The sequence below is a fragment of the Pogoniulus pusillus genome, chromosome 9, assembly GCF_015220805.1.
Source record: "Pogoniulus pusillus isolate bPogPus1 chromosome 9, bPogPus1.pri, whole genome shotgun sequence".
Lineage (NCBI taxonomy): Eukaryota > Metazoa > Chordata > Aves > Piciformes > Lybiidae > Pogoniulus > Pogoniulus pusillus.
Genome location: NC_087272.1, coordinates 8,539,718 through 8,562,356, shown reverse-complemented (window position 1 = coordinate 8,562,356; position 22,639 = coordinate 8,539,718). Strand labels below are relative to the sequence as shown.

The 22,639-nt window shown below is 45.3% G+C and overlaps 1 protein-coding gene across 9 annotated transcripts in view; it reads left to right on the top strand.

Moving 5' to 3' along the window:
- Positions 1-12,753, top strand: part of LEF1 (lymphoid enhancer binding factor 1) — a 74,574-nt gene extending 61,821 nt beyond the window's left edge. For 4 of the 9 annotated variants that reach the window (XM_064148470.1, XM_064148462.1, XM_064148464.1 and 1 more), the window contains one exon: positions 11,517-12,753. In XM_064148470.1, coding sequence (XP_064004540.1) covers positions 11,517-11,596 — 80 coding nt within the window. In that variant the 3' untranslated portion in view covers positions 11,597-12,753. Of the gene's footprint in view, positions 1-7,779; positions 10,267-11,516 lie in introns of those variants that run through there. The other 5 variants (XM_064148471.1, XM_064148465.1, XM_064148468.1 and 2 more) reach the window with 4 other exon arrangements.
- The last annotated feature ends 9,886 nt before the right edge of the window (positions 12,754-22,639 follow it).

Sequence of the window (22,639 nt, the reverse complement as noted above, 5' to 3'; positions counted from 1 at the left end):
GTTCTTTGGTCAAACAAACAGTCTTGCTCTCTGCAGGATGCCTGAGTTGCACTGATTTGAGATGGGGATTGCAGAACTGGGGGTTTGTAGCTTACACAACAAATGTAGCTGTAAGCTAGCATTCATAGAATCAGTGAGGGTTGGAAAGGACCACAAGGATCATCTAGTTGTAAGCCCCCTGCCCTAGATCATTGGTTACAGTGACTGCCATAACTATTACACCTACTTTAAAACCAAAAACACTCCAAGTGCTTTAAGCTTCAGGTTTACAACTGACATTTCAGCTCGGTTGCCCAGGTTTGTGATTGTTGTGTTTTTCCCACTGATGTTAAGACAGGACCAGTAAGCAAACCACACAATTGTACCTGAATTGATGCAGAGCACTCAGTTTGGACTGGAATGAAACTAAGGTTCCAGTGACAGTTAAAACTCAGGGGGTAGTTGGCTTCTTGGAGGCTTTGCATGCTAAGGCTGACTGCTTTGCCTATATTGAACTACTTCTGTTGGCATTTCTCTGTTTACATTTTCCATAGTAGCATATGAGTCAACATAGAAGAGGGTGAATGTTCTGAGTATGTGGGAGTTTCTCTCTTTCTCTTTTACCTCTACACCATTTCCTTCTTTCCTTCCCCATAAGCTCTGAAACAGCATGGAAACTGTTGTTAATTCTTGTCTCTGTGTCCCCATGCACAAGAACAGTAGGTATTACCTTCTACTAGAGGAGGAATGTGCTGTTGACTCCATATATGCACGAGTAGGCAGCCTCACTAAATGTTGCATGCCAAGCAAACGCTCTCCACTGGAGATGTACAGATGTGTTCTAGCTGGAAGTAAAGGCACAGAATGATTTAGAGAACCTAGGTCGGCCAGACTTCAAAGTAAACTTCTGAAGGTTAAGACTCTTGCCCTTTCCAAGTCTAATCCAAAGAATGTTTTGCCCACAAGCATAATATCTTAGCAGGCCCACAGCAGAGCTGTTGTAGTCTTTACTGGATGGAGATAATAAGTTTGGGAATGCCTCTCAGTGAATGCCACAAAGAGCTCTTGAAGACAGGAAAACACCAGCTTTCTTACTCATAGGGATGGTGCAAGGAAGAGGGGGAAGGAGGGTGGGAGGTCTGGGAAGGAGACAAGCATTCTGTTATCTGAGAAGAATCAGAAATGAGTAGGTGGCAAGACCAAAGAAAGAATCTCGAGATCAGCACAAAGGAGATGAGGCAGGGTGCAATTACGGTGATGTAAGTGAGAAGGATGAAATGGTGGGAGGCTTGCCTGGTGGGATGTTCTGAGGAAAGTAACGGAAGAGACATGCAAACAGAAATGATTTAAGATACTGTGAAGGTTTGGGGTGTGGTGGTGTTAGTTTTTGGGTTTGGTTTTTTTTTTTTTTAGTTTTTATTTTGGTCCATGAAGAATTCAGCACAGAACTGATCGTTAAGGTGGACCTCTAACTTGCTCTTTGGCCTGGACATCACTTAAGCAGCAAAGTCAAGGTGGGAGCATTAAGTTGCTCTTATTCCCAGGATAGTACACAGCATCAGGCTTCTTAAGGCTTCACTGCTTAGGATTGGGCTAAGTGATCCCCTCCAGCCTGCTGAATGGCCAGTTTGTAGACCACTAGAATAGTAGAGTACTTTAGCAATACTCTAAATACCTCCTCCTGCTAAAGAATTTGCCAGATTATCCTGGGGTACTCCAAAGCATGTCACCAGACAGTTAAGTAACTGCACTTTGTTTTCAGATGACACAGCCCAACACAATGTCTGAAATAACTTTATTTGTTGAGGAAACAACTTCCTTTTATTCCTGCCTTTTGAAATCAAGAGAGCGGCATAAGGCCTGATAATGCCAAAAACGAGTTGGGGAGAGGCTCAGGAGGGAAGGGGGAAAGAGGAAAACTAAGATTAAGGATGGTGCTGGTTTGAGGCTAATTGGAATGTTTTAATGAGAGAAATTAGACCATTGGTTGTAGAAAGAAAATAGTGATGAAGTCTGTACATTCATTAGTTTGTTGAAAGGGATAAAAAGCCAAAACATAAATAATTTGTCCCACTTCGTTCTGGGACTCTGCTTCCTTTTGCTTCTCCTTCACTCTGCTCTAATCTCTCCACTAACAAAGTAATTTTTGTTTGCCTGCCTGGGAAAGAGAAGGTAGCTTTGAGCCCTTTCTGAGCAGTTTCTTTGTCCAGGAGGGACTTTGGATTTCTGTATTACTTTTAAATGGTGTATAGTTGTAAATACTTGTAAATATATTGTGTATATATGCTTGTAAATTTTGCTTTGCTGTAAATGTATCTTACTTCTGAGCTAGTCTGGTAAATTTCAGTAGTAGTGGGGGGTAGAAGTTCTTAACCCACTACAAAAAACAATGTAGAGATTGTCTGTTAAAGCACTTCTGAAAGAGGTAGATATTTTCTTGATACTTTGGGCACAGGTTTCTGGAAGACTTGTGAATGGAAGCGATTCTGTGTCCAAAGTAGAGCTTTCTGATTTCCTATAGGATTTGACTTTTGAAAGGGGGGGAAAAAAACAACCAACCAACCAACCAAAAAAAAAAAAAAACCCAACCCAAAGTCTTCTTTAGCATTTAATGAGTATTTTTAAATCAAGAAGGAAACAGAAAGGTACTGACAAAAATTCCTGGCGATCGTTCCGTAACATTTTGAGGTGCTGGAAGGTGTCCAGAGAAGGGCAACAAGGCTGGTGAGGGGCCTGGAACACAAACCATATGAGGAGAGGCTGAGGGAGCTGGGGGTGTGCAGCCTGGAGAAGAGGAGGCTAAGGGCTGACCTCATTGCTGTCTACAACTACCTGAAGGAAGGCTGTAGCCAGGTGGGGGTTGGTCTCTTCTGCCAGACAACCAGCAACAGAACAAGGGGACACAGTCTCAAGTTGTGCCAGGGGAAGTCTAGGCTGGATGTTAGGAGGAAGTTGTTGCCAGAGAGAGTGATTGGCATTGGAATGGGCTGCCCAGGGAGGTGGTGGAGTCACCATCCCTGGAGGTGTTCAAGAGGAGACTGGATGGGGTGCTTAGTGCCATGGTCTGGTTGACTGGATAGGGCTGGGTGCTAGGTTGGACTGGATGATCTTGGAGGTCTCTTCCAAGCTGTCTGATTCTGTGATTCTATGGCAATAGTTAAGTTCTCTAACTTCTCGTGGCTTGCTATGTACAAAAGGCACATCATTAGACATATGGCAGGGTGCAACTGGGAACTCATCACAAGATGCATAATTTAACAGTGTGTTTTGGCCTATCTTCAAGGGCTAGAAAGGGTGATAGAGAAGCTTAATAAGCATTTGAAAACCTGTGAGAAGTGTATTTGAGGCTTGCAAAATTCCATAACAATTTGCATTTAGATTAGCAAAGCTTTCAAAAATGAGAGAACTTGACTAATACTGATGTACAATCAGAAGCACTTAAAAGCATCAGATTAACACTGTTTAAACAATGAATTAGCAATAACTTTTCAAACTTCCTATATGGGAATTAGAGACAAATTTTGGGGCAGAAGTGATTTTTTTGATAGTGTTGTAACAAATTATCTGTGACTTAGTTATGTTTTCCTTATTCATAGAATCAACCAGGTTGGAAGAGACCTCCAAGATCATCCAGTCCAACCTAGCACCCAGCCCTATCCAGTCATCTAGGCCATGGCACTAAGTGCCTCATCCAGGCTTTTCTTGAACACCTCCAGGGACAGTGACTCAACCACCTCCCTGGGCAGCCCATTCCAATGGCAAATCACTCTCTCTGTGAAGAACTTCCTTCTAACATCCAGCCTATATGACTTAGAATAGTGAAAGCAGACGAGTGGACCACTCTACAGGGTGGAAAAGAACTGGCTGATGACTGTGGTCATGCCTGACCATGTGTTTCTGACCAATATGGTAGAAAGGAGATGCAAAAAGGATGTGGTGCTTTGCTATCTCAGGCATGTTTTCCAACCTAGCTTGTCCAGTGCTCTTGAAATTGCTGCCAGAGTGGTAGAAAATGAAATTGCTCTGTCCTTTTCCATTCCCATTGGTGGAAGTGGGAATGTTAAACAGAAATGTTAAACAGAACCTGGGGAATTTGCACAGCACTTGGCATGTGCGAGGATTTGTGTGGTGATGGTAGTGCAGACTTGTCCCGATTTGCTTTTGTGTTCCCTCTGTGACACATTTCCTTATTTTGCCTGTGAATGGTGGCCTTCAGCACAGACAAGAGGGACAGAATGAACAGAAGAGAATTTGCTGGATTGAAACATTTATTTTATTGAATACTTTGGTTAACTTCAGCCTTTATCAGACAGGTACAGAAATTTCCAAAGATAAGAAGTATAGCCCTGAGACAGATTCCTTCCTGCAACTTTATTCTGACCTGACATTGATCTTGCCGGGGTGAAAGACGGCAAACCTCCTCTCTTTCATGTTCTCTGACATCAAGAGAAACGTCGAAAGAGCAAACGTGAAGAAAAGCTGCCTCCTGTTTAGGTGGCAGGTACAGAAGGCCACTGACACCTGCTGGAAGAGATGCAGCAGAGCACACCGAGTTCCCCAGGTCCCTTTAGTAGCCTGGTGAGGAGCCGTGTGAAATGCAAGAGGAAAGGCAGGGAAGGAAGGAAGGGTATAGAAAGCTATTTTGGGTGCAGTCAGAGACGCTGTGAGGGTAGGGCCAAGCATAGGTTCTCTAAATAGAAGTAGACAATCAGTGTAGATAGAGGAGCAGGGCAGCAAGAACATGTTGTCAGGATTCACAAAACATGAGGTTTTGCAACCCAAGGGTGTTAGCAGGCTCAGCTGTAAAGCTGACCTTCAGCATTTCAGGGTTTAAACTGACACTGACAAAGGGCAACAGCAGCAGGTAATTCGGCAGGTGAACGTCTAGAACCTGTTTATTTTAGCAGAGATTGCTGGAGCTGCAGATGCTGTTGTGAAGTTGAGCTGCCTCATGAAGTTTGAACTCGGCCACACTTACAAGTGACCAAACAACTCAGCCCATATCGTCTCACTTCGGAGGTGTCAGCTGTAGGCAGCCTGGGCTAGGATGAAGGCGCAGTGGGAACAACTATTGTTCTGACACTTCCTGTGGGATAGGGTGGAGACAGGGAGTTGACCACCATTCTTCTCTGGATGAAAATGGTGTATTCTAGCAGCTTTATAAACTTGCCACCAGAGTGAGAATTCTAGGGTCATGAGAAACAAACTGTTTCAGAAAGAAAATGTAAGGCCTTGAAATGTACTTTCATTCCTGGCTGGAAGGAAACCTCAGCATCGAGGTGTTCGTCTTGGTTCTGTGTTGCTTCTCCATCCTTTAGCACTGCATTTTCATTTGACATGAAGAATTTCAAAATGAGAAACTGATTCTGCATTCCTGAGCAGATGGCAAGATCATAGTTGTGACACTGTCGAGGCCTTCCCCATTTGCTTCTGGAGACTTAGCTTGGGTGAAATCTGTCCTTTAATTTCAGCAGAACCATATTCAAATGGTGTTCTGTCAAAGCTTAGCAAACGCTTGCCACTGTTTCTGCCTGCCTCTGACTTCAGAGGTTACATTTGAAGAGGTCTTCTGATACGTGTGAATGCAAGACCAGCCATCCTGAAGACAACCACCAAACAAATGCCTAAATCTGATGTTGCCAAAGTCACTGCTAATAGAATCAACACCCTCATACCTCTCAGTTCCTCAGTCCTCCACTTCTAGACTTTGTGTGGAAGCCATCTTTTAAATTTCTAGGGTCTAAGGGCAGAAATCCTGTGCCACATAAACAGCTTTCAAAGTGTGCAGATTGGAAAGATGTACAGGGAAGGAACCTCGCAGCAGGGCCAGCTGAAGCACCACAGTCTGGCCAGTTAAACATGTGACTGGTAAGTAGTTAGTATGTGTTTTAGTGTCACCTTTCAGGACATTAGCTTTCTGCCACTGGTTCCAGCAGTGGGAGCAAATGTTGAAAGCATCTGTGCACTGGAAGTGCCACTGAGGTATAGTGTCTGATAAGGGGAATGGTACCAGGCACCATCTCTCTGAATTGGTGTCCCTGATATGGGCAGCAGTGAAGTGGGCTCAGGGAGTAAGAGAACTCAGGAGGCCTAACCGAGCAGAGACATATAATTGCTTCCTCCTTGGCAAAAGTAAGATACACATTTCCTCATGAATATTAAGCTGAATAACAGTAATCAAATAATCATAATTAAATTCAGGAGTTCTGCCCATCATCTCTGGGATACCTGAAATTGCACGAGGTAAAATGTTATTTATTTGCCAAAATCAGTTAGTTTTACAGCGTGTGTCTTTGCCTCCACAGTAGGTGAGACTATGTTTTGATGTGTACTTTGGTTTCTCCCTTGCATGTGTGTCTTTTGAGATACACAAACCTCCCATTGTGTATTTCAGACCAGTAGAGATACTCTGCTGTGGTGACTTAATTGCATCAAAGTGAAGTTGGTGTGTTTGGGTTTTGAGGTGGTTTCTGTATGCTGCTGTCTTCTACTGGTAGTGTTGCTCTGGGGATGAATGTGTGTAGAAAAGTTGGTAAAGCTCAAAAAGATACTCAGGTTACATTTGACTTGCCTTGGGTTGCACAAAAGCAACTGTTTAAATTATTCCATGTGTTGCAAGATTGAAATGTTGAGATTGTCTTTCAATGTACAGTGTCAGCTCTAAGCTGTGTTTAATTATGACAGAAAAGGTGACAGAAAAAAGGAAAGGTTACCTCCCTTATTTCTTCCTTTGAAAGAATTTCCACTTATCAGTTAACCAGTTCCCCACATCTTTTCTGTTACTGCAGGTGAAAACTAGGGGCACTGGAATTGCTACTTCAAAACAGATGCAGTTTGCTTCCCAGCTCTTAGTCTATAAAAGAATTTTAAACCCAATGTCCTGAATATTTATTATATGCCATAAAGATATAAAAAAGATGACAAGCCCATTTCTTCCTCCTTTGCACATCTCTTTTAGTATACTGCTCTTCTTTAAGAAGCTCCTAGAGATGGCCTCCTAGAGGCAACCTGGTTTTTATTATAAACATGAAACCTCTTTCCTCCCACCCTCAGCAGGAAAAACACGCTGTGGATCTTCCAGTACAATCATTTTGAAGATTGTAGCACAGTGATAGAGCTTCTAGTTTCATGCTGCCCACACCAGGGGCCTTTGATAAGAGCCACACCTGCTTTGGCATCGCTGACTTCAGCTGTGCAGAGTGGGAGCCCTGAAATACCTGAGCACTTCCAGTGCTGACACTAACCTGCTCTAGAAGAGGTCTCTTGTGGAAGCGGGGTGGGGGGGTTATTCCTGCTCTTCACCTAGCCCAAACTAAGAGGGCAGAAGTTAGGACATCACCAATAGTCAATGGAGAGGTATTTTCAGGGGTAGCTGCTTCAGGGCATCTAAAAACACCAGTGGGTCATTTGTTGCTGAAGACTTGGCTCACAGTTACTAGCAACGCTCTGAGGCTAGCAGCAGCAATGGAGGGGGAGTGGGGAGACAAGAAATTACCACTCATATAGTTTTGGCAGAGCAGTATCTGTTACAGTTTTAGGATACAATTTAATGTAGTTTCTTTGGCGGGGGGAAGGCAGCTTGAAAGGTTTCCTCTGCTGCCTGCTAGTATCCAGCTCTTGCAGAGAGGGCTTTTTCATGTCTCCTGTAGGTCCCTCCATCCATGTGCTGTAACAGCTTGTGGGACCCTGCAGCAAAATGGATTACTAACATGACTGGGGTTTTGTTGGGAGGTGGAGGTTTTGTTTGGAAACAACAGAGGTTGTGGAGTGTTTGCTTTTGTTTCCCGTGAACATTTCAAGGATCTGGCTTAGGCTAACCCCACAAACCATGGCACAGCTGGGCAGGAAGAGGAGCAGACTGCAGTGCTGGCATAGTATCTGCTTGTGCCTGAAACTCTCCCCAGCTCTGCTGCTAAAGAAAATACAAAGGGGCTTCACAAGCATCATGAACCTTTCAGATAAAACAGGACCTGGTTTTGCATACCCCAGTTCTGGAGTATTGGACAAACCCTGGCAGTAAGTTGAACATAGTCGCTTGGGGCTTCAAAAGCAAAGGAGAGCTTGAGCTGCCAGGTCTGAGTTTGCCTTGTTGTTGGAAGTACTGGGTTAAAAGCCAGGTTCAGAGACTGACCTTTCTAAAGTACATGTAACTGCCATTACATGTTGCCTTCTCTCTTCTTACGACTGCATGGAAAGAGCCTATGGTGGGCAAAAGTGTCAAAGCACCCGAGTTAAAATTGTTACTTCCCCTTGCTTTCTGTGGAGGGTGAGCTGGCACTTCTACTATCAGCTTACTCCTGTACTGATCCAGACACTACAGACTCTCCTCCATCGCTTCTTCCAGTAGCATGACCTGCATGAAGCTCCACAATCCTCTCCTTTGTTCCAGCAAAATGGAGATGAGTTAAAAACTAGAGGAAGAGCACAAAGACCCACCCTTCTTCAGTCCACTTCATTCCCAAGTGTGGGGAAGACTTCTGATCCCCCTCTGAGGCTCTCGGTCTCAGCCAAGCTGTAGTTTTGCTGCAGTGATTCCTGAAATACAATTTTATCACTTCAGTTGTAAGGTTTTCCTTTATACACTGAACTACTGCTGAATTTTATGTCTGCTTCACTCGAGGTGGGGCTTTTTATTTCCTTTCCTCCTGCAGTCAGATGTACACTGCAAATGGCACAGACAGTGCCTCCTATTGTGGCTGGGGCTCAAGACTTCACATATGTAAAATGTGACTTGCAGCACTTTCTTTGAAGCCTAACCACAGCCAGGGAGCTGTAATTGCAGCCTTTGATTGCGCCGACTTCACTTGTGGATTGAGCTTTGCTAGGGCATGCCTCGCTTGGCCAGACTTCAGCTACAGCCCCCCAGTGAAGCCTTAGATGTGGGAAGTCTTCAGTCTCCTTAGCACATGCCTGTGGTTTCTTGAAAAGAATCCTGACTTGACCTGTTTTGTATCTGTGAGGCGGCGCCATCCTCACTCCTGGGTTTAGGTATTAGTGTAGCAGCAGCAGGAGCAGTTTCCAGCATGGAGTCTTCAGGTGCAGCTGGGGAAAGGCTGGGTTCTAGGTGCTGTTCTCGGAACAGCTACTGCAGCATTCCCTTAGGATTACAAGTACTGGGGGGCTTCCCTGTGCCTGTCCCCTTGCAGAACTGCAGTCGTTAGCTGCAGCCTCTCTGCTGGGTCTAATGAGGTGCTGAGAGGGGCTGTGGAGAAGAGACAGGTCCTGCCAAAGCTGCCTTTGGATAGAGAAAGAAGTGGTGGCCACTGTTTGGAAAAGCTGAGGGCCAGAGCAAGGCCGTGGTCGTTATTTTAACCTCCTGACTTCAAAGACAGCTTGCTGGTAAGGGAAGGGGGGAGGAGGCAGGGAACCATCTCTACAGAAGAGCATTTCATTTCCTTCAGAGAAGTAGACATTCCTGGCTGGTAATGGGGAGTAGCTCTGAATCACAGCGCTTGTATCAGACTGCTGTGAACTACTGGCCTGGCGCCTCAGGGCCATTCCTCAACAGGAAGCTGAATGTTTTCATGTAAGACTGAGAGGAAAACCTTCCCAGGAAGAGCAACCTGGACCAAACCTTTGAAAATCCGGGATGAAAAGGCACAAAATAAATATAAAGCTGCAGGGTGCTCTCCCCAGTGTTCCTCTGCTGTTTGCTTGGCCTCTCTTCTGTGCTCCTTGGAAAGGTAGAGCCCTTTGCAGTGCTTTGATCCACATGTGTTATGGAGCACTGTGCTACTTTATAACACGGAAAAAAAGGAGCAGGAAGCTCAAAAGCCTTTTTTTCAGTTGGGACTTGGGCTGGTTTTATGAGGAAATAGGAACTGAATTAGTCAATACAGACCACCTCTGTTGAAACCACTGCTTTGCCAGTGGACTTTCAGCTGGGGCTGTTTAAGAGCCCACAGTGGCTTTAAATCTCCTTTAGTGGCTACCAGCAGCAGGTGAAAATTCTTCATTATGTACCAGGGATGGTGGTATTTAGGGGATGGGAGAGCACCCTTCAAATTAAAGCTATACAGAACAGTCTGGTAGAGATTTATGCTTGTTCTCTCTGGGTTACTTAGCTGGCAGCTAAACTTCAGTGTCCTCAACATTCCACTACAACAATGTCATGTGGGTGGCCTCTGATGAGGAGTCAACTTGTTTAGTAAGATTTTTTGGGGCCTCAGTGTGCACTCACTAAAAACAAAGCATCCAAAAATCAGTTTTTCTGCATATGCTGTGTAATTCCATTTTTGGGAGCTGTGCTTAACCAGTACAGGCAGAATGTCTCGCGCTGCAATGGCTAAGAGGTAAGCTGCAGCAGACACGGGCAGTGGCCCAGTTACAGCCCTGGTTTAAGTGCTGCTGCTGGGGCAGTATTTGCTGCTTAATTCTGCATGTGGCTCAAGCAGCCTATCCTCTCATCATGAGTCTAGCACAAGTTTCACTTGTGGTTTAAAGGATTCCCTCACAAACTTGTGCTGTCTTGCCGTGCATGACTCAAGGGGCTGGCAGGGTATGCTCTGTGTGTGACCGAGCATTTCGTGATTCTTCTGGTGAAAATTTACTCCCAGTCTCCACCTGCATTCCTCTGCTAATTTTGGTCATTCTCAGAAGCTCTGCTCATTGAACCTCTCTGCTTGTTTGGCAGCTGAACAGTGCCTGGAGGCCTAGAGGTGAATGTAGTTTGTTTTTTTGAGACACCAATAATTGTGAGACCATTACTAGAGAGCATGTGCCTGACTCATTAGTCTTTGGGTGGAGGCCCTGTTACAACCCAGTTGTCTCAGTCAGAAGGGCAGGGGTGATGGTTGAGTTAGCAAGGGCATAAGTCAGCAGGCAGAACCCAGAGACCTAATGATCAATTACTCTTCCTCTCTGGATGAGCAATGCCTATAAGGCTTGCACTGTTGGCCCTTCCTCATGCTGTAAGAACATAAATCCCTCCAAGATCCCGGTGAACTTTACCACAAGGTAAGAAGCCTGTGGTTCTTAGGCAAGTGGAAGATGTTCCTTTCCTGCTGAAAAGCAGAAAGAATCCTCCCCAGTCACATGGATGCATAGTAAAGTCACTGTCCCACACAATCATCATCCACCACATTCTCCTGCCCAGCACCTCACAGAAGACAACATTTCTTTGTTTCTCCTCAGCAGAGCTCAAGGCTCTGAAGTAGACATTTAACTGACCTGTAGTACCAAAGCCTGAGGTTGTCTGGGTTTGTAACAGGTAACTGGGGCAAGTGTTGTAGGTAAATGAAATCTGCCACAGAAGGGTTTAAGTTACTTCTGTACTACGGTGAATGTCAAAATAGCTAAACCCCACCTCTGCAGTTGCCGTGGACATCTATTTACAGTCCAGAGTAGTCACCAGAGGTACTCTTGCAAACTTCAAGCAGTAGCAAGTAGCAGTACTCTGCACTTAACTTTGACATTGCAAACACACCACTAATACAGTTGTGTCACAGAGACACACCATCAGCTGCTGTAAAGGATTAAAAGAAACCCACCCTGCTTCATATAGCCTTTATCTCTCTCTCTCTCTCCCCTCCCTCTAGGTGGGAAAAGAAATGCTTTTTCAACTTGCAAAGCAAAGGCGGCGACACCAGGACCTCTTCTGGAGATGGAAGCTTGTTAAACCCTAGGTGTGTCCTTCATCCACACAGACCACCCCCAAGGAGTCTGTCTAGGATGTCATTCACCCTGATGTCACTGCTAGAGACACTGAATCATAAAGACAATCACTGCCAAAATCCTTCACTATCACGAGGTCCAGTCCTGACATAAGTAAAGCAAAGGAGCTCCTGGGTCAGCAGGCAGCTCTTTTTGTCTTCACTCTGCCTCTGTCTTGCACTCTTAAGCCCCCATCTCATCTGTGTCTATATCAAGTCAGCAAACAAAGTACCGTGGCTGTCTGCCTGCTTCAGCCACCAGGACACCCTAGAGCACAGCTGCCCCACACAGCACACCGAGGAAAGGGATTTGCCCGGGGCCAGGATGCCACACTCGACCTTGTTATTTAATGGTGCGACAGGATCAATTTTCGGTTTAGCTTTCTTAAGAAACTTGAATGCTTTTTATATTTTAACTTTTAGTTTGTAATTTCTTTGGTGTATATTTTACTAGGTATGAGCTTTTAAACAAGTGTCAGAAATTTGAAATACTTTTTAAATAAAAAAGGGGTTATTTTTTTTTTCCTTTTTTGTTTTGTTTTCTGCCAAAGGGGGGAAAAAAAACCTGGAAAGAAAGAAAGAAAGAAAGAAAGAAAGAAAGAAAGAAAGAAAGAAAGAAAGAAAGAGAGAGAGAGGTGGCTTTTCTGTGAAACTATTTTTAACAAATAGTGGCCTCTCAGTCTATATACTACAGTGTCCTATTGAACTAAATAAATGTAACAACAGTCAGCTGGTCAGTAGACATGTCAGTCTTGCATCATCTACTCTGTGAACATGAGCAATACATCCAGTAAATCAGACTGCAGTGAGTTCTCCTTCTCACACATTGCCCTTCTCCTTGTAAAAAAAGCCCAGCACTTGAATTATTACTTCAATTGTTCTGTATTTGTATCTGTTTTTGTTAGCCTGTTAGTGGGATTTTATGCCAGTTGTTGAAATGAGCATTGATGTACCCATTTTTTAAAATAGTAAGGCACAGCCTTTGCCAAAAATACTGTCAACCCTTTTGGTTTTTGTTTGGGTTTTTGTTTTGGTTTGGTTTTTTTTTTGTCATTCCAGTTTGAGTTAATGTGCTGAGCATTTGTTTTTTAATAAAAGCTTTGTAATAAAACTCAACTCAATTGTCTGGCTTAAAAGAATGGCTTATACCAGAGACCCTCAAAGGTAGAAGCCCAGAAACAACTCTGACATCTTTCCCCTTTGGTCCAGGGATTGGTATTTCACAGCTTTGAGAGACAGACTCAGCTGCCCAACTTCTACTGAAAGGCTTCAGAAGGAAAAAGCCAACACCCTGGCAGCCACAGATGAACCACTCTGGTTTGTGAGCACCGCTGCACAACAAAGGGTTGTGAACTGCACACTGAATCCGTATACCTGCTGCTCTACCTCCTGAGCCTTGTTTGGTGTGACTGGGCCAAGTTAAGCTTGAGTTGCAAGAGATGACACAGGCAAGAGATGACACAGGCAAGTTACCACTAAGGAGGCTTTGTGATCAGATTGGTTAGAATAGACCCTTAAAATCCATTGTGTAAGAAATGTTGTAATTAAAAATGTTCTCAGACAGCTTCCCTTGAAGCAGCTGCCCTGCACACAGACCCAGCTGGAAGCATCTAACCAGCCTATCAGTTGTTGAAATGTTTAGCAGCTAGTGATGAGGTTGACTCTGGCTGCATGTCAGCTGCCCACCAAAGCTGCTTCATCACTGCCCCTCCTCAGCTGGACAGGGGAGAGAAAATACAAGAGGCCTGTGGGTCAACATAAGGACCAAGAGATCAGCCACCAGTTACCATCCTGGGCAAAACAGACCGACCTGGGGAAATGGTTTAACTTATCACCAACCAAATCAGGGTATGAGGAGAAATAAACCTGGATCTGACAAACACCTCCTCCCATCCCTCCCAGGATCAACTTTACTCCCCATTTTCTCTGCCTTCTTCCTACTCTGAGCAGCAAAGGGTGGAACAGGGAATGGGGGCTGCGGTCAGGTCCTCACACGTTCTTCCTATAACTCCCTCCTCCTGCGAGGGAGCACTCCTCCCACTCTTTCTCTGCTCCAGCATGGACTCCCTCCCACAGGAGAATCCTCCACAAAATTCTCCAACCTGGGTCCTTCCACAGGCTGCAGCCTTTCACAAACTGCTTCAGCATGGGGCTCTTCCATAGGGTGCAGTCCTCCAGGAACTGACAATTACAGTACGAGTCCCCTGTGGGCTCACAAGTCCTGCCAGTAAACCTGCTCCAGCATGGGCTCCTCTCTCTGCAGGTCTCACAAGTAGCCTGCTCCAGCCTGGAATTCCCACAGAGTCACAGCCTCCTTTGGGTGTCCACCTGCGCTGGTGTGGGGTATTCCACAGGCTCTGCTGGTGGACATCTGCTCCACCGTTCACTTCCACGGGCTGCAGGGGGACAGCCAGCCTGCCTCATTATGGTCTTCACCACAGGCTGCAGGAGAATCTGTGCTCCAGCACCTGAGGCATCTGCTCCCACTCACTCTCCACTGATCCTGCTGTCTGAAGAGTTGTTTTCACATTATTTTCACTCCTCTCTCTGGCTTCAATTTCTGTTGTTCTCTCTTAAATATATTATCAGTGCTACCATTTAAATATATTAAATACCACTTAAATAGATTAGCAGTGCTACCCCTGCTCCTAATGCACTTGGCTTGGCCAGTGGTAGGGGTCCATCTTGAAGCTGGCTTCTATTGGTCCTATCAGATACACGGGAAACTTCTAGCAACTTCCACAGAAGCCACTCCTGTAGCCCCACTGCTACCAAAACTTGCCAAGCAAACCAAGTCCAGCTTAAGAAAAGCAGAACAAGTGATAAGGCAAGTGAATGCTCCCAGATGGCAGGAGAAAAGACCTCTGAGAGCACAGCAACTGCACACTGGAGTTTGCAAAGCTTGGCTACACTTCCATTCCAGTCACTTATCCCAGCCTTTACTGGAAGCCTATCTGCTTTTTGGGTCAGGGTTTGGCTTTGGGTTTAAAAGGAAAGAAGCAAGTGCTTCAGCAGTTGTTCTAAATCAAGGATTACTGCAATGAGCTCTGTAAATGACATGTTCCAAAGAGAACAGTGCTTTTGAAACCATGATGACTTTATTTAGATTTTTAGTGGCTATTTAAAAAGCCACTTGCTAATTTTTGCCCAGAAATTGTTCTCAGCAGAGGCATTAGCCCCACGGTAGCAAGGTGTCCCAAACACACTAGGTGGTGAACAGTTGCCTGTCTTAAGGACAAAAGGTCTTTCAGCTCTAATAGAGGAGAAGAAAACAAATTCAAGAGCTAAAAATAACATCTCTGCTGTTAACATGGAGTAGGCAAGTACCATGTGTTGGGCTCATTCACAGATCAAAGACCTTTCACATATAGCAACTGTGGGAAAGGCTAACCAATATGCAAGACTTGGGATGCTCCTGTGAGGGTACCTGGAACAGAGTAATGGTGTTGTCCTGGAATACCCTCTGTGACCTGTGTCAGGCTCTGCTCCTGCCCCCCACTGCTAACCAGCATTTGTTCCTGTGGGCCTGGAAGAGCAAACTGCCCTGGGCTCTCAGTGCACCCTGCCAGCTTGTCAGTGGAGACAGATGGGGTGGTAGAAATGGCCTGGTGATGACAGTGCTACCCTGGCTGTAAGATCAGGTTTAAATCCTTGTGATACCAAAGAAATTATTCCAGCTGAGCCTCCAAAAAGACACCTGAATTCCTGCTGTGCAGTTTAGGCAGAACTCAGCACCCAACCATGTTTCTCCTGCAAGCCTGAGGAGATGATTACCCTGATCTTCCCACAGAAAATGTCTTTAAGGATTTAAATGCTCCTACCTAACGGCTGAGTTAATTACCCAGACACTTCTGTACAAGCATTCACAAACCCACTCTCTCCCTCCATACCTCATTCCATGCATGCACCAAAACCAGTCCTGCACAGACCATGGGATAGACAGTCCCATTCATAAGCACAGGAGCTACGCTAGTAGCCAGGAAACACCAATCCTTCTCCCTGCCTTCCCCAAAAACACAGCAAAGGGCAAAGACGCACAACAGGGCAGCTGAGCCAGGATTACTTACAGCTAATCAGGATGGTCTGGCTCCTCAGGCTTCTGGATCACCTGGACCAGAGCCATTTCCCCTCTGTTACATAAAAGAACAATGCTCCAGGCTAACTGGCTTCTTACACAGTGAGTGATGACAGATTCACCAGTTGTGTTCACAGGGACTCACCGGCTCTAGAGAATTATCTTCTGCTGTAGTTTCCTCTTTGGATTAGTTAACCAAAAAGGCAGTAAGTCAGATGTATAAATGATACCTCCACAGTTAGGTCAATTTGCAGCAAATGTGGGACCTTAAAGACTCATTCTCTGCTCCAGGCTGCAGGACAGCAGAATCCAGAACATCACTCATCTGCACTCCTTTGAAAACACCACAGTGTGCATGGCTTTGAAAGAACCATTCCCTGCTTCTTGCTGGCCTCCTGCTCTGATCTACACGGTGGCTCATTAGGCTAAAGCAAAAAAGGCAGAAAACAAAGGACTCTGCACAGACTAAGAAATGCCCACTAACCTCTCCAGTAAAATCCTGCTCCCTGTTCTTTCTCACCTGTCCCATGACAGGATTACATCTAGCTTTACCTCAGACATTATAATCAGTACTTAAGTAATTTGTAGAGATGACCACTCTTAAACAGGACAGGAAAGCCTGTAAAGTTCTTTGAAGCACACAGTGGTTGGGGGTTGAAGCATATCCTTGCCAATTCACATCTTCAAATCGATTCTGTTCAAAGGTATCTAAAGTCCTTCCACACATAGTGGCATTCCACCTACCATTTAAAGTTTATCAAATCTTGTCACTTGTCTGTTCCTCTGCAGATTTAGCAAGTTCTCCACAAGAAGTTCCTTCCACACAGAAGGCAGAGACAGTGGCTCTCCTTCCCTGTAGATAGCCAAAAATTTACATCCAATACTACTTACAGCAAGGTTTGTGGGCAAGAAGCCTTAGCAAACTGCCATACAGGAATTAGGATAACTTGGTATAATGGCACTGCTTTTGTTTAGCCTGATCCAATTTAATTAGATTAATATTTAGACTTTAGTTCTCCTGGCCTGCATCAGGAACAGTGTGGCCAGTAGGACAAGGGAGGTTATTCTTCCCCTGTACTCAGCACTGGTCAGGCCACACCTTGAGTCCTGTGTCCAGTTCTGGGCTCCTCAATTCAAGAGAGATGTTGAGGTGCTGGAATGTGTCCAGAGGAGGGTGACAAAGCTGGTGAGGGGCCTGGAACACAAACCCTCTGAGGAGAGGTTGAGGGAGCTGGGGGTTGTTTAGCCTGGAAAAGAGGAGGCTCAGGGGGGACCTCATTGCTGTCTACAACTACCTGAAGGGAGGTTGTAGCCAGGTGGAGGTTGGTCTCTTCCTTCAGGCAACCAGCAACAGAACAAGGGGACACAGTCTCCAGTTGTGCTGGGGGAAGTCTAGGCTGGATGTTAGGAGGAAGTTGTTGTCAGAGAGAGTGATTGGCATTGGAATGGGCTGCCCAGGGAGGTGGTGGAGTCACCATCCCTGAAGGTGTTCAGGAAAAGACTGGATGAGGCACTTAGAGCCATGGTCTAGTTGACTGGATAGGGCTGGGTGCTAGGTTGGACTGGCTGATCTTGGAGGTCTCTTCCAACCTGCTTGATTCTATGATCAGCTGTAATGTGAGCTAGGTGCCTGCAGCTTTGCTCTGCTCTCATAACATGAATTAAAATTCATTCTCAATGTCAAACTGATACCAGCCATAGCTAAGCCCAGTCTTATCTGTCACTGAGACAGCTGCTTCTCAAAAATACAGTAAGAGTGAGTCTCAAAATCACAGTCCTCACTGCAAACTTCCCTCCTTGTGGTGTTAGCTGACACTGGAGAACAGCTCTGCCCTTTGCCAAAAGGCAGTGAGCCTGCGCGTGAAGACTGTGCCTATTGTATGACCAACGACAGACTCAGCATCGTTTGCCATTATTTCTCCACCAGAACCAATGTTTTCAGCTGGGAGCCTGTGCAAGTAATCTTTAGAGTATAACCCTGCCCCTGAGGTAAACTATATGCTCGGCTTTCATTGTAAGACAACCAAATGTCCCTAGAAATTCAGATCCAAGTAACAATACTGGCTTCAGTTCACAGATTTGCCAGTGTGGTGGCAGCTGAGGCAACAATAGCCTTCAGTCTTAGCCAAACATGAAATGGCAAGTCTCTAAGAAAGAGAAAGACTTCTTCCTCAATTCCAATTAATGCTTTTGTTTAAAGACAAAAAAGATGGTATCAGGAAATTTATGTGAAATTAACAGAATCTTTCCCCCTCTCCACACTCCCCTTTTTGAAAGAACTGAGCACGTTAAAACTTTCATCTCTCTAGTACTTGAATAAATTAAATCCCCCAAGTATAGTCTGTTTCCTACTCTACAGTAAGCTATTTAAATGCTTATCATCGACCTCACTCTTCACAGACACTGTCATTTTCCTAAAACGACCCTGCCTGTGTTTTAGAATCCACAGCCTCACTCAAATCAGTTCTCCCGCGACAAGGTTATTTCCTTGTAGCCTATTTCATCCATGCTCCTTCCTCAAAGGATTCACTGTACAGCTGTTTTAAGCACTTAAATATTATTTGGGTGCCAAGCCTTTGCTGCTTGCTCTTGGGCAGTAATGTCCTATATCCAGAAACCCATCCATAAGCAGTTGTGATAACCCCTTGGGTCAAAAGAAAGTGAAGCAGGAAGGCTAAGAAACCAGAAGGCAGTATTTTTTCTTACTTAAAGATTGCTACCATCCAAAATAATTAACAGCAAAAGCACAGTTTTTGTTCTGCTCAAGAAAGTAGCAAATACAAGAGGAAAAGGCTGAGAATTGCTTTCTTTTCTTACACATTCTCTCAAGAACTGAAAAAGGGTTGGAGAACTTGTCATAAAGACCCACACTGGTTCTCTTCTAATATTCCCCCATTAAGTTCAAGATTTAAATGAAAAAAGAACCCCCCCCCAAAAAAAAATCAGGCTGTTTCATAAACACTTCTCCTTTAAGTTCTCAGAGGCATTTCAGTGTTGAAAATAAATCACTGGAATCTAGATGCCTCACCAGCTTAGACACTGTAAAAACATCACTGGACTTCCAACTGAAAAAGGCTTTTAGAAATCTCACCCTAAATTGCCAAGAAGAAAGAACTGCAACATCAGCTCTAAGGAACACATTAGCCTGCTTGTCGTCTTCAGAGAAATAGGGACTTAAAGCAGTTGTCTAAAGCATTTTACCTTTTACAACCTCTTCAGAGAAAATCAGCAACTCAAGCCCATCAGATAGAAATGCAGTGTGCCCAGGTGGCCAAGAGAGCCAATGGCATCCTGGCCTGCATCAGGAGCAGTGTGGCCAGCAGGATGAGGGAGGTTATTCTTCCCCTGTACTCAACGCTGGTCAGGCCACACCTTGAGTGCTGTGTCCAGTTCTGGGCCCCTCAATTCAAGAGAGATGTTGAGGTGCTGGAATGTGTCCAGAGAAGGGCAACAAAGCTGGTGAGGGGCCTGGGGCACAAACCCTATGAGGAGAGGCTGAGGGAGCTGCAGTTGTTTAGCCTGGAGGAGGCTCAGGGGGGACCTCATTGCTGTCTACAACTCCCTGAAGGGAGGCTGTAGCCAGGTGGGGGTTGGTCTCTTCTCCCAGACAACCAGCAACAGAACAAGGGGACACAGTCTCAAGTTGTGGCAGGGGATGTCTAGGCTGGATGTTAGGAGGAAGTTGTTGGCAGAGAGAGTGATTGGCATTGGAGTGGACTTCCCAGGGATGTGGTGGAGTCACCGTCCCTGGAGGTCTTCAAGAAGAGACTGGCTGAGGCACTTAGTGCCATGGTGTAGTTGACTGGCTAGGGCTGGGTGCTAGGTTGGACTGGCTGATCTTGGAGGTCCTTCCAACCCAATTGATTCTATGATTCTATGACATTTTATACTTGCTTATGTTTGCAGCATTCTAAGATTGAAAACAGCAGCTCTCAAACAGAGGTGATACAAAGTAGTTGAACATTCAGAGCTCAAGCAAAGGCTTCCAGTGGTTGCAGTGCTTCAGTCCAGTTCAGGGCATCACAGCACACTGCTAAGGCAAGGAACAGTCATCCCTTCACAGGATCATAGACTATTACATGACCTATAAAGGCTGTACCACCAGCAGAGCAGACAAATCTGACTGTGCACAGTCAAAACCCACTTATTGTAACTGTGTGGTTTTACCAGTTTGTACTGCACAAACTTGTAATGTATCTATTGGAGTATGCAAGGAGAATTAAGGGGGGGGGGGGGGGGGGAAAGAGAGGGGATTTTATTTGGTGCTAATTCACCACATGCAAATTCCAGCTGTTTACTGCAGACCTACCACCAAGCATATACTTCTTCCCACAGCTCATCAGAAAGCCTCTCACTGGTGAAAGTGGTTAATCCACAAGATTTTTCTTGCTGAAGCCAAGACTCCAAATGGGGGGTTTAGGTTACTACTGACAAAAAATTTGTGTTCTTTAACTAGAGAGTACTGTAAGGATTTGTCCATTTATAGAAAACCACGCCAGAAGTGGTTGCTGGCAGAAGAACATAACAAGAATAGAAGAAGCTGTTACCAGGCAGGACAGAGATGCACCAAGCAAAGTAGAGTGAACAACAGGCCAGGGAAAAATCCTGTTATCTGGCAGTAGGAAACAGCCAAAGCAATGAGTTCCTTAGTGCCAGGCAAGCAAAGAGCTTGTGCTAAAATATCCTCCTGTGCCCTGGCCAACTCACAGCATCTGACCCAAGACTGCAAACAGAATCTGGCCTTATGCCTCGCTGTGATGCCTCATGCCACATGACAAAAGAAATGGCTCTTTCAATAGCTAGGTTTGATAGCTTGTATTATTCCCACCCCAGAAGCAACCAAAACATCCAGCCAGGGTTAGAGCTTCATGGTGTCAGCTTCTCTGCAAAGAATGTACTGCTGCAGCTTGTCTGCAACTTATAGAAAACCAAACTGAAAACCTCCAGGAGGATAAAAGTGAACTGAGCGAGTGCAAAGCTGCTCTGTAGGCATACAAACTGTGCTAGTTTGAATCTAACTAGAATGTTTTGGTGAGAAAGATTAGATCACAGGCTGTGAAAGGGAAACAGTGGTGATGTCTACTTCACTCATAGGCTTGCTGAGATGTATAACAAGAGCATAAATACAGATAAGGTACTTGACTTCGGGCACTGCCTGAGCTCTGGGCTGTATTTTTTTCTCTCTGACCTCAGCTGCCATCCTCTGACTAATCCACCTGCTTCCTAACCCCCCTGGCTGACCCTCCATTCTTCCTTGGGGCACAAGGCAACGCCTGGGGTAAGGCAGGGGAGCAGGAGAAGGTACAAGGGCAGCTGAGAGCCTCTCCTGGGGACTCAGGTTTCTGGGAGGGCTGTTGTGTTTCTGTATTACCTTTTACCTTGTGTATCTCTGTCTATAACTGTATATACTGTAAATATCTGCTTGTATATTCTGCTAAGCTGTAAATAATAAGCTTCAATCAATTTCCAGAGCTGGCTGAGTCTAGTCTGGGTAATTTCCAAAGTTGGGGGGGAGCAGGTAACACCCAAACTATCACACAAACCTATATCTGATTAATGTAACAGCTTTAACAGCCCCAGACCTCGTTACACACTGTTCTGCCACCACAACACTGCATTAATAAGTGGAAAAATATATTGAGTAGCAAATGGTACATAAAAAGGGATTTCAGCTTTAACATGAACTTTTGAGAAGATCATAAAACTCAAGGCAGATCATTCTACAAATCACCTTTACAATTATCAGATTGTGGCTCTATTTAATCCTGTAACAGAATTCAGCAGAAGCACTTCCCTCTGGCTGTAAACAACAGCTGGTGAAAGGCCTGGAACACAAACCCTATGAAGAGAGGCTGAGGGAGCTGGGGGTGTTTAGCCTAGAGAAGAGGAGGCTCAGGGGGGACCTCATTGCTGTCTACAACTACCTGAAGGGACATTGTAGCCAGGTGGGGGTTGGCCTCTTCTCCCAGGAAACCAGCAACAGAACAAGGGGACACAGTCTCAAGTTGTGCCGGGGAAAGTCTAGGCTGGATGTTAGGAGGAAGTTGTTGGCAGAGAGAGTGATTGGCATTGGAATGGGCTGCCCAGGGAGGTGGTGGAGTCACTGTCCCTGGAGGTCTTCAAGAAGAGACTGGCTGAGGCACTTAGTGCCATGGTGTAGTTGACTGGCTAGGGCTGGGTGCTAGGTTGGACTGGATGATCTTGGAGGTCTCTTCCAACCTGGTTAATTCTATGATTCTAAGATTCATGCATACAAGCAAGCATAATTGTTTTCAGTGCCCTTAATGAAGAATGTTTATTTTGTTAGAGCAAAGACAAATTTTAACTTGGGCATGTTTAATTCCTCCTCAATTCAGATTTAAATGTTGCCTCTTGCACTTTATACTCCACAAGCCACTCAGAGCATTCTCCACCAGTCAAGTTCAGATTCTGCTTTCAACTCCCTTTGTGAAGTTTGCCATGCTCCTATCTTCTCCCCATCCATGTCAGCAGCTAGGGTGACCATAGATGGAGCACGTTTGGCAGCTGAAATGACCCAGATGCTGAAGCTAGAGCCATCTTCCCAGCTGCAGTAGCTGGGCTCACATCCGACTCCTCAGCTGCTGGCTGTCAAGCTGCCATCAAGCTGTGCCAAGCACACATCTCAAAGCTTTGACCCAAGTAGGGCAAATGCTCTAAATGTGTGAGGGCTGCTGACAATGAAGACTAAAGGTTTTAAAAATAGGCAGTGTGGGAAACCAAGCACCCTTTCTCTTTTCTATTCAGTATGCTTTTCCCAATCTCTTTCCCCCTTTAACAGTTCAGGAAGAGCTGACTGGTGAGAGCAGGTCTAAATGTACCACATCCTAGTCTCACTGACTAGCAAGAGATTCCCCATCACTCATCAACACTATGTGCAGTGGAAGGTGCCTCTTGTACCTCCACACCAAGCCAC